Raw genomic sequence first — 15,042 nt, 5'->3', positions numbered from 1 at the left:
TAGTAAAACAATCTCCCAGCCCTTGGTTATGTTGACCAGCAAAATGTGGTCGGGACAATAGTAAAACAATCTCCCAGCCCTTGGTTATGGTTACCAGCAAAATGTGGTCGGGACAATAGTAAAACAATCTCCCAGCCCTTGGTTATGTTGACCAGCAAAATGTGGTCGGGACAATAGTAAAACAATCTCCCAGCCCTTGGTTATGTTGACCAGCAAAATGTGGTCGGGACAAGAGTAAAACAATCTCCCAGCCCTTGGTTATGTTGACCAGCAAAATGTGGTCTGGACAATAGTAAAACAATCTCCCAGCCCTTGGTTATGGTTACCAGCAAAATGTGGTCTGGACAATAGTAAAACAATCTCCCAGCCCTTGGTTATGGTTACCAGCAAAATGTGGTCTGGACAATAGTAAAACAATCTCCCAGCCCTTGGTTATGGTTACCAGCAAAATGTGGTCGGGACAATAGTAAAACAATCTCCCAGCCCTTGGTTATGTTGACCAGCAAAATGTGGTCTGGACAAGAGTAAAACAATCTCCCAGCCCTTGGTTATGTTGACCAGCAAAATGTGGTCTGGACAAGAGTAAAACAATCTCCCAGCCCTTGGTTATGTTGACCAGCAAAATGTGGTCTGGACAATAGTAAAACAATCTCCCAGCCCTTGGTTATGTTGACCAGCAAAATGTGGTCGGGACAATAGTAAAACAATCTCCCAGCCCTTGGTTATGTTGACCAGCAAAATGTGGTCGGGACAATAGTAAAACAATCTCCCAGCCGTTGGTTATGTTGACCAGCAAAATGTGGTCGGGACAAGAGTAAAACAATCTCCCAGCCCTTGGTTATGGTTACCAGCAAAATGTGGTCGGGACAATAGTAAAACAATCTCCCAGCCCTTGGTTATGGTTACCAGCAAAATGTGGTCGGGACAATAGTAAAACAATCTCCCAGCCCTTGGTTATGTTGACCAGCAAAATGTGGTCTGGACAAGAGTAAAACAATCTCCCAGCCCTTGGTTATGTTGACCAGCAAAATGTGGTCGGGACAATAGTAAAACAATCTCCCAGCCCTTGGTTATGTTGACCAGCAAAATGTGGTCGGGACAAGAGTAAAACAATCTCCCAGCCCTTGGTTATGTTGACCAGCAAAATCTGGTCAGCATGGCGGTATTTACATATCTGCTGGTGGATGAGGAAATGTTTACAACATTCAAAGGTGAGCATTCTAACACAGAGCTACATTCGACTTCAGTCGTAAAAATAAAGGATACATGTTGATTTCGTATCAATGTCTTTCTCATACTGACTGATGTTGAAACTTTTCCAGGTCGGATTCTAAAAAAAAAAAAAAAAAAAAAAAAAAACATCTTAGCAAGCCTAAACCAATATTTGGAGGAAGTGGCTACAAATTTAACATCAAGTTATTTTTTATGACATATCAACACATTTTAAACTACAACTGTTAGTGTTATTAATTAAGTTAAGTATAGCATATCACAACTGGTCTACAGTAAGAAAAGAAAATCGTTGAAACATATGTGTAAGTTATACCAATTATATGAAAATGTAGCAGCAAATAATATATTACATGCACTTCCCACAAATTTATATAACAGCCAATATATGTAAATGTATGTACCTTTCATATATATTTTGATGAAAATGTTAAAATATATGACTATATAATCAAATGCTGGAACACTTTCATCAGAATCTAAAAGGCTGATATATTTAGTGACTGTGAAATACGTGTACACATTCAAATATTCTTTGATTATTATCCCATACAAAATAAATGTCATCATTTATACGTCCAGGGCCCATATTTTCGAAGCTATCTTAGTGCTACGAAATTGTAAATTCATCGTATTCCTAGGCTATGACGTCACTACAGCACATGCCATAGTGACGTCATAGCTTACAATGGTTTTATACTTCGTAACTTTAATATAGTTTTGAAAATATAGGCCCAGGTTGCAATTCCTGCAGGATTCTATGCTTCCACAAGTCCTAGATTTTGAGTCTCCAAGATTCTATGCTTCCACAAGGCCTAGATTTTGAGTCGCAAAGATTCTATGCTTCCACAAGTCTTAGATTTTCAGTCGGCAAGATTCTATGCTTCCACAAATCCTAGATTTTCAGTCGGAAATGTATAATTATGAGATCATGTGAAATCTCGAAATATCTAGATTTGATCTTTTTCATGATTTCAGTGGGATTCTGAAGAATTTTTTTTTTAAATCCCCTAACACAACACCTGATGTAGGACAAAAAACATTACGGATGAGCTACACACAATGTACATACCACAGATCCTGTGATTTTCTCACTTGTGTAGAATGCTGTAAAATAAACATAAAAATATATCAGGCAAACATAAGCTTTTCAGCTCAGGGAGACGGCCATAGCCAAGAGGTAAAGCGCTCGCTTCATACACGGTCGGTCTTTGATCCATCAATGCCAGTGGACCCATTGTGCTATTTTTCTTTCCAGTCAATGCACTCCGATTGGTATATCAAAGGCCGTGGTATGTGCTACCCTATCTGTAAGATGGTGAGTATAAAAGAACCAGGACTAGCAAATTTTAAGAACGATTGCAAATTTTATTTTAATTTGGCGGGAAAACATTTCATGTACAATAACTGGTATTTTAATGGAATATAACACATTTTGCATTTTTTAAAGATAATTTGGCGAAATGTAGCAGGTTTCCTCTCTAAGACTATATGTCAGAATTACCAAATGTTTGACATCCAATAGTCAATGATAAATAAATCAATGTGCTCTGAAAACAAAAACTTTATCTTTATCTTTTCAGTTCAATAACATTACATGACAGTATCATTAATTAAATTTTTTACAGGTATTACACAGGACCACACAGATATTGAGAGGAAACCTGCTGTTGTCACTTCGTGGAATACTATTTTCAATTAGCAGCGAGGATCTTTTATATGCACCATCCCATAGACAGGATAACACGACCTTTGATGTACCATTCGTGGTGCACTGGCTGGAGTGAGAAATAGCCCAATGGGCCCACTGACGGGGATTGATGCCAAACCGACTGCGCATCAAGTGAGCGCTTTACTACTGGGCTACGTCTCGACCCTATTTGATGTCAAACAAACAATAAAGATACTCTGCCTAACCTTTATACACTTATCCAACACCATACAATGAAATTACAAAATTTATTTAATAGTACAAATATCCATTATAAAATTATTTTATTTTGCAAATATAGTTTCCTCATCAAGTTGCATTTAGGAGTTATTAACTGATTGGTCTCATCAAAATGATATGAGAGATTTTATTATTCGAGTATAATGTTTTTAATTTTGAAACTACATTCACAGAAAACCAACTTTGGATACTGATATTTTAAACTGTGCCTTTTGGAATTGTAGAATCTGGAACAAGAAAAGTAGTACAGTTATTTATGATACGATGCCAATGAAGATTATCCCCTGCTTATGCATTTATTAGTAATTCATACCCTTAGTGAAGTTATCCTTGTGCAGTGTAAAATAAGTCTGCATCCTGGTAGTCTCTTTGCCATGGTAACTTCCACAGGATAGGTTTCTTACTGCTAAACATCGCAGATGACGCAAACGTTTCTGAAAAAACAGAAAGGGGGGGGGGTAAAAAAAAAAAAAAAGTGAATTAGCAAATAAAGTAAACTTCAGTAAACATAGTAAGATCATTTGAAGAGTTTAGGCGCAAAACGCGATATATCCATTTTTCATTTTCAGTGAAAATTACTTTTTTAATTGGCGTATATCGCGTTTTGATGAAAAAAACGGGATTTACCCAATACAATTTCATAAGGATCAATCACATTTTGCGACAAATCACGATGAGCCCTTACTGACATACAATAATGGCTTTAACTAAAAAAAGAAAGGAAATGGTTTATATCGCATTTTGTGCCCGACCTCTCCATTTCTTCTTGCTATATATGTCTGAAACTAACAGCAAACCCAATATTTTCTGATTTAGTTTAAAAATGTAGGATGGTAGTTTTTATATATTCATGGTGTACATATGTTAACAGAAATGTGTGTAGCAGGTTCTGTCACATAGGTCATCTACAGTGTAGGATTTGGGGTGGGGGGATAGCTCAGTTGTAAAGTGCTCGCTTGATAAGCAATCTAGGATCAATTCCTGTCAGTGAGCAAATTGGACTATTTCTCATTATTGCCAGTGCTCCACAACTGGTGTAACAAAGGCTGTGATATGTACTATCCTGTCTGTGAGATGCTGCATACAAAAGATCCCTTGCTGCTAATTATCAGAAAGAGTAGCCCATTACATAGCGGCGGCAGGTTTCCTCTCTCATTATCCATGTTTTTTTTAAGCATATGTCTGATGCCATATAACAGTAATTAAAATCATGCGTTGAGTGTGTGGTTAAATAAAATATTCCCTCCTTCTTTGTATAGGATTTGTTTTGGTCACAACAATTGAATTATAAAGATTGAGTCCTCATGTATAATGGCCACAGACCATAATTAATTACGCTATATGTTTCTATATAGCGTTAGTGGCTATAACATTTTTATTAATATCAGCAGACCCGTGGATTTTTTTTATGTACCTTTGCCTGCATGGAGGAAACATACCCTGTTGTCCAGCTCTTTCTCCCAGGATACTGGTTTAAACAAACACACCCAGTAAACTTGGCCAGAGTACACCCATTTTACACAAAAAGCACTACTTTTGCATGGGCCGGAATTACCACAAACAAGTCTTCAATGTCAAGAAGTTACACATGTTTACAAACTATATGCTCTCCCGTCAACTTGAGTCAAATAGTTGCCACTTCAAAGCTGTCTGCCATAAAATAATCACAGTCAAACAGCAGACTACTTGCACGCACAAATTTCTGGATTTCCAACAACAATATGGGAAGATAACTGTGATCTAAGACCAAATGAGACTGAGTCTGTAATCAAGATTCAGTTGAAACAAACATTCTCATTGATGTTGTCGACAAATTTTCTGTCTTTGTGCAATTCATCTGTCTCTGACAGCTGTATTCAGTCAACTTGCCAGATTTTTGTGGGGAATGATTTCTGTCTGTATCCACCCTTTGGGGTATTGGATTAACAATATCAAGTGGATATTGCATTAAACACTACAAACGACGTAGTGCTAGGGTCTGGATTCGAACTCCAAACCATCGGGACTGTAGCCAAGCACTGTAACCATTCGGCCACGCAGTGGATCAGCAAGTGAGATGGCATTTTAATACTTATAAATCTCATAGGGTGTATTTTGACAGAATAAACTGAGCATCTACAGAACCTTTAGTCTCATAATGCCTTATTGTGTCTTCTGTGCTATATTTCTACCAAATGCACCCTTGTGGAGGACATTTAACATAGAATAGTCAAAATGTCTAATTTTTCAAAGGCAAAACATAGTGATACTGAATTACGAAATATAAGCTTTTACAGAACAAAATGTTTAAAAAGGTATTGTATATAACTAACCCTAACTTCATCCTAATTCTAACAAATATTAATTATACCACCTGAATCATGAATGAACTGAATGCTGGCACATTCGGAAGTCTTGACAACCGATAAATGGGTCTCGCACATTTTCAATTCTGAGAGGACTGTATAAGCAAATTACTATTTCTATATTCCCAAGTTATTTTTGCAATTATTATACATAGAATCGATTAATTTGTATTTATTTATTTCTTGTAAACAAATACAAAAATAGCGAAATATTGCACAAGTTTGTACTCAGTCTTATGAAATAGCACCTTTAATGTTATTATGTTAAAATAAAGCAGCATTAGCAGCACACTATGTCTCTACTCTATTAACTTTGACTACCAACAACAATCACGTTTACTTTGGACGGTCAAAATATGACAGCCAAAACCCTATGCAGTGTTACTGTAACTGACTGTTACTGAGTGTAGACTGTAGGCTAAAATTAAGAAATAACAACTCGACACAAAAATAATTATTTCCATACCTGATAAGTAGGTAAATCATGCAGGTTATTAACCTGCACGAACTTCATACCAGTTGGCATAATGCTTTTAGGGGTGTAAGTTAAAATGCAAAATAATAAACACGAAATATCAAATACAAACAAGAAGTAAAAAGTAGGAAGTGTCTTTTGCCTCCATCTTGAATCTCGTTTTATTATCACGTGACATTGAAATTAGTAGGCGTTTTATTGCTAAATTCTCAGTAGTTTATAAGTTTGTTTATGTTATTAATCATCATAGGAACAATGTAAATAAATATATTTCACTTCCACTACTTTTTGTCTTTCATATCAATTTAAATTTGATATTTAAAGATTCACGTCTCGCGGAAATGAGACTTGAATTAATCTATCCATGGCATGTGACAAAACTGTAGCAGAAGCTTTTTTTTTTGGTTCAGATTCAGTGACACTGCGTTCTGGTTCGACAGCTTCATATCGTGGGCTGACAGTAGATTTAATTGCTCAACTGGTATAACATTTATAATAAGTATAACAAGTTACTCAAGCTAAATTATTAAATGGGGTTTCTAAGTGATAGTTTAGTTTTGTTTTTAATCCAATTCCAAGACGGTAACTGAGTAAGGGGAATTATTGACCCCACCCCCACCACAAAATTAGGAAATATACATACAAATTGTTCAGTTTGGTGATGTCAATACATGAAGTATTTACTAATAGTTTAAAAGTAGCTTCAAAAACATAAACAAATTTATGGTAATAAGCTTGTTAAAATGGATATAGAAAAGGACATTTCCAGGTGCGAAATGCACACGATTATCATAAATCATGCACAGAATCACATTACTTGGTAATGTAAAGTGGGTCTAAAAGTTCCTTTTGTAAACATTGCAATTATATTAATAATATTAAAGTATTTAAATAAATGACCTATAATTAATTGTCCCATCCTCCTATAAAGATCGGTTGTTGTTTTTTGTTGTAAATAATTTCAGTTTGGTTTGATGTGAGAAAAAAATAGTGTTTAAAAAAAATACAAAAAAATACTAGTTTTGTGTGCAATTTAGAAAACAATTGGCTGTGAAATAAATAACTTGTAGTAAATTCCATAGTATGAGAAAAGATATTCCCCGTGGGAAGAACTATAGTACTACCATCATTTAAAAACCCTAGTAAATTAATACAGTATTGCATGGTCTGTATCTGCATTTGATGTGCCATCTGCTTTATTTGTATTCTTATGAATGTGACATGTACCTTACATTTGTGTGCTGTGATGGAAAAGTGTTATTTATTGAAACTTCCCAAGTGTTTGAAAAACCCATACTTGACACCAGTTTTTCACAGCTGACTCGGCAGGGGAAAACATCACTACTGTATACTTTTATTGTATTTCAGTTATAAATGGCCGCACAAGGGTTGGAGCGGATTCCTGATTCTCTGGGATACCTTGTCCTCACAGAAGATGGCGCTGTAGTTAGTGTAAGTCACAGAAGTCTTTAAGGGATCAAATGTCAAAAACCAAAAAATTATTGCAGAGCTGTAGCTAGCTAGCCTAAAATACCTGAGGGGAGATTGTAGTAAAAAATAAACCCAAACAGGCAATGTCGTATCCAGGCTACAGATTTCCGAAGATACATGTATTTTAGCACTACGATATCATAAAACCGTCATAGGCTACATCACTACCGACGAAAAAAATGGCACTTTTATAATTTGGAACATTGTAATTAATTGAGGTATCAAAATCAGCTTAGTGCCTGATAACCCATGTGGAGAATACCATAAATTATAACAGCTGGACAGTCAAGCTAACGACTGGTTCAAATCCCACCAAAGCTGGCTCACACATTCATTCATCTTTCTCATTTATCACCCTCTGCCTACCATTCTCATTATCTTAATATAAAAAACTTTCCAATTTCTCCCATGATTTCAATCGGTTTCAACCCTTTCTGTCCGTTTCCTCCAACCCTGTCTTCAACACCATCGCCTACCTGTCTCAACTTCCTCCACGGGTGCAGTCTTTGTGTACTTCTTTGCACCCACCTGGCATCCTCGTCCTCTGCTGTAGGAGTTATTGTACTGTTACTTGTGTGGGTAAATTATATTTAAACAGGACACAATTGATAAAAAATTATATTAAAAGGCAAAAGTTATTGTGACATGGATTGTTTGGAGTAATAAATTTGTGAATGGATTTATGGATGTAAACAAGAGAAAATGTGCATGAAACAGCTTGAAGAAATGCAACCAAGCAGTTGTTACAGGGATTGCATGCTTTGTGCAAGAAACATGGAATATTCGGGAGAAATCCTGTCCAGTGTTCACCATAAAAGGCCAGACATTCAGTCGCAAATCATTGCCACTCTGTGCAGCCTTCAGAAGTCCAGCAGTCTGGAAAACACCATTAGTGAACTGTTTGGTGCAATTTCGTCACGCCACGCCTCGCCTCAGTGAAAATGACAGATGGCGAGTCATAGGGATGCTTGAATCTGGGACCTTGCAGCGTGACGTCGCACGTCAATTCAACATCCACGGAAACACCATATGGCACTTACAGCAACAATATCAACAAAACAACCAGATCAGGGACCGTCCCCGTAGTGGCCGACCACCCGCGACAACCCTCGCCAAGACACATGGATCCGAACCACGCATCTGCTAAACAGGTTCCAGCCAGCAGCCCTCACAGCCCATACCATCCCTGGCAACAGAGTTGTATCAGTGAGGACAGTCTGACGACGTTTACGCATCTACAGCATCTGTGCAAGATACACAGCCAGAAGGCCAATCCTGACGCCAGAACATCGATGTTGACGTTTCCAGTAGTGCAGACAACACCTGCTTTGGATAGCAAGTGACTGGAGACGTGTCCTCTTCACTGATAAATCCCGTTTCCTTCTCCACAGATCTGATGGCAGGACGTGTCTACAGACGTCAAGGTGAAGTTACATCATACCATGTGTTCTTGAAGGGGATCGATTTGAAGGTGGTGGCGTTATGATATGGGGTGGAATTACAGCCAGAGGCCGGACCCAAATTGTGATTGAAGTCAATTTGAATGATGTGAGCTACCGAGATGAACTTGCAAACAACTGTGTTACCGTTTTTGCAACAGAACAGCCCCGGGATGACATTACAACATGATAACGCCAGAACACACATTGCTAGAGTTGTGCAGCAGTATCTCAATCAGAACAATGTTGATGTGCTACCCTGCCAGGCCTGTATCAGTGCTCAAGGTGGACACACTTGCTACTGACTGTGTGAACTTTGCTCTGGACCCCCTCTAGTGATGTGGCTCATTTGCATATGGCAGGTGCGCACTTTTCATGGAGTATTGCTCGTTTCCATACCTTCAGACATATCTCTTTTCATGTTATAATGTTTCGTACACGGCATTAAAACGTATCATCAATTTTCTTTGTCTTTTGCGTGTCACAATAACTTTTGCCTTTTAGTATAGGTAATGAAGTACCGTTATTTACTTTGACATGTTGTAATCTCGTGGTATCCTGAACAGGGCTAGTTTGGGTCAGCAGAAAATTTCACCAAATTATCTATTAAACTTCAATAATTGCAGAAACCCAGTTCTTATGCATCAAAATATCAATTATTATATGAAATTATTTCACCAAATGAAAATAAAATTCTCCAGTTTTTGAAATTCGCAATTGGCATATTTGGCGAGTGCCAGAACTAGCCCTGCTGAATAATCATTCTCATCTTATTCAATGCCTGTAATTCATGTAATACAGTGGTTGACAATGTTCGCATCTCATAGTATTAGATACATATGTATGTACACGGGTAAAGCAAGGCTCTGGGTGATCAGACATTTTTATCAGATTATCTAAAAATTTAAAACACATAGCTATTTTCCAATAAAATATCAATTATACTAAAACAAATTTGCCAATTGTTCTTAAAATTCGCAGTTGGCAAATTTGGCAAGCAGCAGAGCTAGCCCTGTCTCAGAATGTGATTAGTTTGTGACTTCGTGTTAATTAGGGCGTGGTCAGTCTAGGATCGATCCCCGTCGGTGGACCCATTGGGCTATTTCTCGTTCCAGCCAGTGCTAAATAATTGGTGTAACAAAGGCTGTGGTATGTACTATCCTGTCATTGTGATGGTGCCTATAAAAGATCCCTTGTTGCTAATCGAAAAGAGTAGCCCATGAAGTGGTGACAGTGGGTTTCCTCTCTCGATATCTGTGTGGTCCTTAATGATATAACCGTAAATAAAATGTGTTGAATGTGTCGTTAAGTAAAAACATTTCCTTCAAGTGTTAATTATATTTTGTTTATCAAAGGCCGTGGTATGTGCTATCCTGTCTGTGGGGTGGTGCATATAAAAAATCCCTTGCTACTAATAGAAAAATGTAGCGGGCTTCTTCTCAAAGACTATATGTCAAAATTACCTAATGTTTGACATCCAATATATCCAATGATTAATAAATCAATGTGCTCTAGAGGTGATGTTAAAAAAAAAAAAGCAAAACTTTCAAGTGTTAATTAGGTGAGACTTTGTGTATTGCAGTGTGCTTGTTTTATATCACGTTACAACTTCAATTTTAAAAACTATTACAGTCTGGCGGAGAGCTTGAGAATGACGAGATGATGGCAAACAAACTGACGCGACTCGTGTACACGGCCAGCAAGATCCCACTGTCGGCCGACAAGAGAGATACGTTCAGGAGAATATCAGGTGAATTAGACCTCCCATGTGGTACTCACAGCATGCAGTTCATTTCATTTCAACTTATTTTTGTGCTTATATCCAATTATGGTTCAAGCACACTGTCCTGTGCACACACCTCTGCTATCTGGGTTGTCTGTTCAGGACAGTGGATTAGTTGTTAGTTGGTTAGTGGTTAGTCGGAGAGAAGAGGGTGTAGTGGCCTTACACCTACCCATTGAGTCATTAAAACTCGCTCTGGGTTGGAGTCTGTACCAGTCTGCGAACCCAGTACCTGCCAGCCTGTAGTCCGATGGTTTAAAGCTCAATCACGGATTTAGTGGGCCTAATTTCTCTCAGTATGCGTTATAAATGAAACTTACATTAATTTGGAATACCAAACCTAGTTATTGTATGATCCAAAACATTTTAATTGAACTACAATCGAGGGAATTCCATGATACACTTCATTTTTAAAATTTGGAACTCTTCTTGTGATGAGACATAAAAAATATGGAAAAACAGATTCGTAGTGATGAGACTATATATACGACAACCGTATAATGTATTTTGGGATTTTATATAAATGATCGCCTTATATAGAGACTTGGCAAATGAGGGCTGGCTATATACATGGCAAATAATGAAAAATATATTATTTCATGACGAAAATAACCACGAATACGCTGAAATAAAATAATAAACAGTCAGAACATGAACTCACCATTTATTATTATTATTATTAGTATTAGGCGCGTGTGCAAATTATTTTGACTGGTTCGCAAAGTGGTATTTTGGTTTTAATGTATAGCGTAAAAGAAACTGTACTGTTGCATGTTTCGTCGTCCAAAGGTTGGCTGATTATTACTTAACCCAGTTGAATCCAGTTCTACGTGCAGGGACAAGTTCAGCCTGCTGTTTGTGCATGTGTGCACACACGTTAATCTTGCATTTTTATAGCCAAAACTCCTCCAGATAAAACACCGCCCCTCCACCCCAAAAAGGTAGTAGTAGGCTAATAATAATAATAATTATAGTAGTAGTATTAGTAGTAGTAGTAGTAGGAATAATAATTGTGTATTATTATTATTATTATTATTATTATTACATGTATTATATGTTGGTAAAATCACGTTGCGGTGGGGTGGGGTGGGTGGGGGCGGTTGTTAAAGAAACATTACATAAATTTAGAGGGGGACCCAGGAGTGGTCTCAGCTTTACTAGTAGCCTATATATATAGTCACATTGTATATAAACACTGTCTAGTTCAGAGTATTCTTTAAAAATGTAACAATTACTATACCAAGTTAGCTGTTATGGCATATTTGGCTAGTGGAAAATGAAGGTGTTCATGATCCAGATGTTTAGAGTTTTTCGCGTACGACTAACGATAAATTTACCTATAGATTGCAAAGGCCTAACTAGTCGGATTGTCGACGTTTAACATGCTTCTGTTACTAAAATAAATTAATGTATAAGCTTATTATCATTCAGTACATGTTTTTATTAATTTTTAAATAACTTATTTTCATTGTTGTTATTTTTTTCTATTTACCCTACGTCGCAGAGGACAGTCAAGCGTTCTTGTTACACGAGCTTGGTAAATCGTTTTGACACTGCAGTTATTCGGGGAATGCCCGTCACGTGACTCAAAATAATACGTCAGAATTATGGACTGTACCCATAATTATTTTAATAAAATATCAATGATAAGTGTGATATGGTGGTTATGTAGATGGTTCAATAACGTACTTTTAGGTACAAATCAAATGTATATATTGTCATATAATACCTTATTGGGTCAATAATTAGGTCAACCATCTGTGAGAGAGCGCATTTAACCACTGCGCCAATGAGGCTGGTAGAACCTGCAGTGATCTAGTGTGGTGTTTACTAAATTATCTCCCCTTCTAGAGTTTAAGTTGGATGTCAAACATTAATAGTAATTACCAGCTTCGGTGGTGTCATGGTTAAGCCATCGGACATACGGCTGAGGTTCACAGCCCGGTATTGGCTCCCACCCAGAGCGAGTTTTAACAACTCAATGGGTAGGTGTAAGACCACAACACCCTCTTCTCTCTCACTAACCACTAACTACTAACCCACTGTCCTGGACAGACAGCTCAGATAGCTGAGGTGTGTGCCCTGAACAGCGTGCTTGAACCTTAATTGGATATAAGCACAAAAATAATTTGTAGTGAAATGAAATTAGGTAAAAATTGTGAATTTACCACATATGAACAAACTGCTTGCTTTAAAGCACCAGTGAAACGACAAAAACAATTGATGCTTGTAGTACTTACATGTTTATAATGGGCACTCTTAAAATCTCTCTCTTCTCACAATGTGATATCTGGGGTGGTCTCTTGGTATTCATTTATCGGTTTGAAACTTATTTTAATCTCGCTGGTCTCAATGTTTTCTTGACCTAGGAATCATTATCTTAATTATTTATTATTTTTACTTCCAGTTATTTGTGACGATGTGGTTTACATGGCAACAGTTTCCAATCACAGGATCTACATCTGTAAACGCCAGTATGTAACCCAGGAACCTGTTGTCACGTGATGTCTGGCTAGGTGATGTTACGGGTCACGTGATTGGCTGAGAGACTGCACTCATTGTTTCTAGTGATCTCATTGGTCATTATACAGTAAATGACATTTTCTTGAAACTGTTGATGGGCAATGCCTGTGAAAGATTGTTATTGTATATATTTGTTCAAAAAGTATTTTATATGATGAGAAAAAAGGCAAGAGCTTTAAGGTGCCAAGTTTGGAAAAGTTAGTTTATTTTGTTTAATGACATCACTAGAGCACATTGATTTATTAATTATTAGCTGTTGGATGACAAACATCTAATCATTGTGCCACGTAATTTATTACAGCAAGGGATCTTTTGTTAATGATTTTCCCAGACAGGACAGCTCATCTAGTCCTGTTGCACTGGTTGGGGTTGGGGAGAAAATACAGCCCGAGAATAGATCCACTGAGGAGGTTTGATCCTACGACCAAAGCACCTTGGACGACTGACCTATATTCCACCCCACCATAAATATCTTGATAAAGACATGGGTGTAGGGGAGACAGTGTACTTAATATTTTATGCCTGGTGGGTTTGCTACAAGTTTCTTCTCTTTGTTTGGGTCTTTTTGAATGAAAGTGATGTCAAACTTAATGACGTCATTTTGAATGTCCTTACATCAAAATAAACTAGTGCATAACATTTTTTGTTTTCTGAACGCTGGACAGCTATCAGTGTAAAATTGGTATTGAAATGTTTTTATTTCATGACTATGAATGCATACGTCTATTATTATAAAGTGTCACTCTTGTACGTTTGCTTAAATGTCAATAAAGCTAGTGCCGTGACCTCGATTAATTTACATCTAATTTACAAAGTTATCAAATTCTTAAACTATGTGATCTGAAAAATATCACATACTTTAATTGCACTGGAAATGTAAGATATTATGTGATATATATATATATTATCATCCATTAAAGGCTTTTGTAGTAGATATCGCTGGCACTATAATTTGCGATATCTCCTGCGGTATTCTCCTAGGAGATATTGCTTCTTCTTTTTTATGTCACTGTGTGTTTTAGTGCTAAACCTATCATTATTGATGTTAAACCACTGTCGTTCGGCTAGTTAACAAGTCTACCACTCCCAAATATAGTGACATTCAACTCACATTACTGACATTGTTTACAATTGTCGCAAATGAAAAGAATGATAATGATGATAAAAAGAATACCCCCCCATGTCTTGTGATATCATAATTTATCAGCACTCACTGATAAAAGTATAAAAATCCTTAGCAAGCCTCGGATTTCATACTTTTATCAACTCGTGCTGATAAATTATGATATCACAAGACACTCAGGGAGTATCCTCTATATATATATATCCAGAGATTTAGACTTGCACAAATATATGTATGTTACTTGATATTTCATTTGATGTCCCCACCCTAGAATATGCTGGTTAGTAGTTATAAAATGTAATACTTGTGATAATGAACTCACATTGTACACTACATGTAAATATATCAAGTAAGAAATATTATTTGTAGTCTTCTCATATTTAATATTGTTGCCTGTGCATTGTATAGCAAAGGCTTCCATTAACTTGCTAATATATGCCATACTTTTGTACATGCGTATTTATATTTATTAGAATATATCACTGATCTGTTCCTTCTTTTCATTTGTCTCGCTTTCATCATAGGAGAGGGGCGAGGCATAGCCCAGTGGTAAAGTGTTTGCTTGATGCATGGTCGGTCTGGGATCGATCCCCGTCGGTGGACCCATTGAAAAAGAGTAGCCCATGAAGTGGCGACAGCGGGTTTCCTCTCTCAATATGTGTGTGGTCCTTAACCATATGTC

General features: G+C 37.1%; 2 protein-coding genes across 3 annotated transcripts in view; one reads left to right on the top strand and one right to left on the bottom strand.

The window, feature by feature from the left end:
• LOC121369804 (UV radiation resistance-associated protein-like) overlaps nucleotides 1-6,147 on the bottom strand; it is a 46,328-nt gene extending 40,181 nt beyond the window's left edge. For both annotated transcript variants that reach the window (XR_005957654.1, XM_041494881.1), the window contains exons 1-4: nucleotides 5,993-6,147; nucleotides 3,495-3,615; nucleotides 2,303-2,337; nucleotides 1,267-1,330 (exon numbers count right to left, since the gene is read on the bottom strand). Coding sequence is in view for 1 of the 2 variants with exons in the window: in XM_041494881.1 (XP_041350815.1) it covers nucleotides 1,267-1,330; nucleotides 2,303-2,337; nucleotides 3,495-3,615; nucleotides 5,993-6,052 (280 nt within the window). In the remaining variant the exon portion in view is untranslated. The remainder of the gene's footprint in view (nucleotides 1-1,266; nucleotides 1,331-2,302; nucleotides 2,338-3,494; nucleotides 3,616-5,992) is intronic.
• Nucleotides 6,148-6,356: 209 nt separating this feature from the next.
• Nucleotides 6,357-14,022, top strand: LOC121386861 (ragulator complex protein LAMTOR4-like). The gene is made up of 4 exons (XM_041517924.1): nucleotides 6,357-6,482; nucleotides 7,370-7,453; nucleotides 10,564-10,681; nucleotides 13,122-14,022. Exons 2-4 carry the CDS (start codon nucleotides 7,376-7,378, stop codon nucleotides 13,217-13,219), a joined length of 294 nt encoding a protein of 97 aa, XP_041373858.1. The 5' UTR covers nucleotides 6,357-6,482; nucleotides 7,370-7,375; the 3' UTR covers nucleotides 13,220-14,022.
• The last annotated feature ends 1,020 nt before the right edge of the window (nucleotides 14,023-15,042 follow it).

Source organism: Gigantopelta aegis, chromosome 1, assembly GCF_016097555.1.
Source record: "Gigantopelta aegis isolate Gae_Host chromosome 1, Gae_host_genome, whole genome shotgun sequence".
Classification (NCBI taxonomy): domain Eukaryota; kingdom Metazoa; phylum Mollusca; class Gastropoda; order Neomphalida; family Peltospiridae; genus Gigantopelta; species Gigantopelta aegis.
Note: the sequence above shows the minus strand (reverse complement) of the source record. Positions and strands in the feature narration are given on the sequence as shown.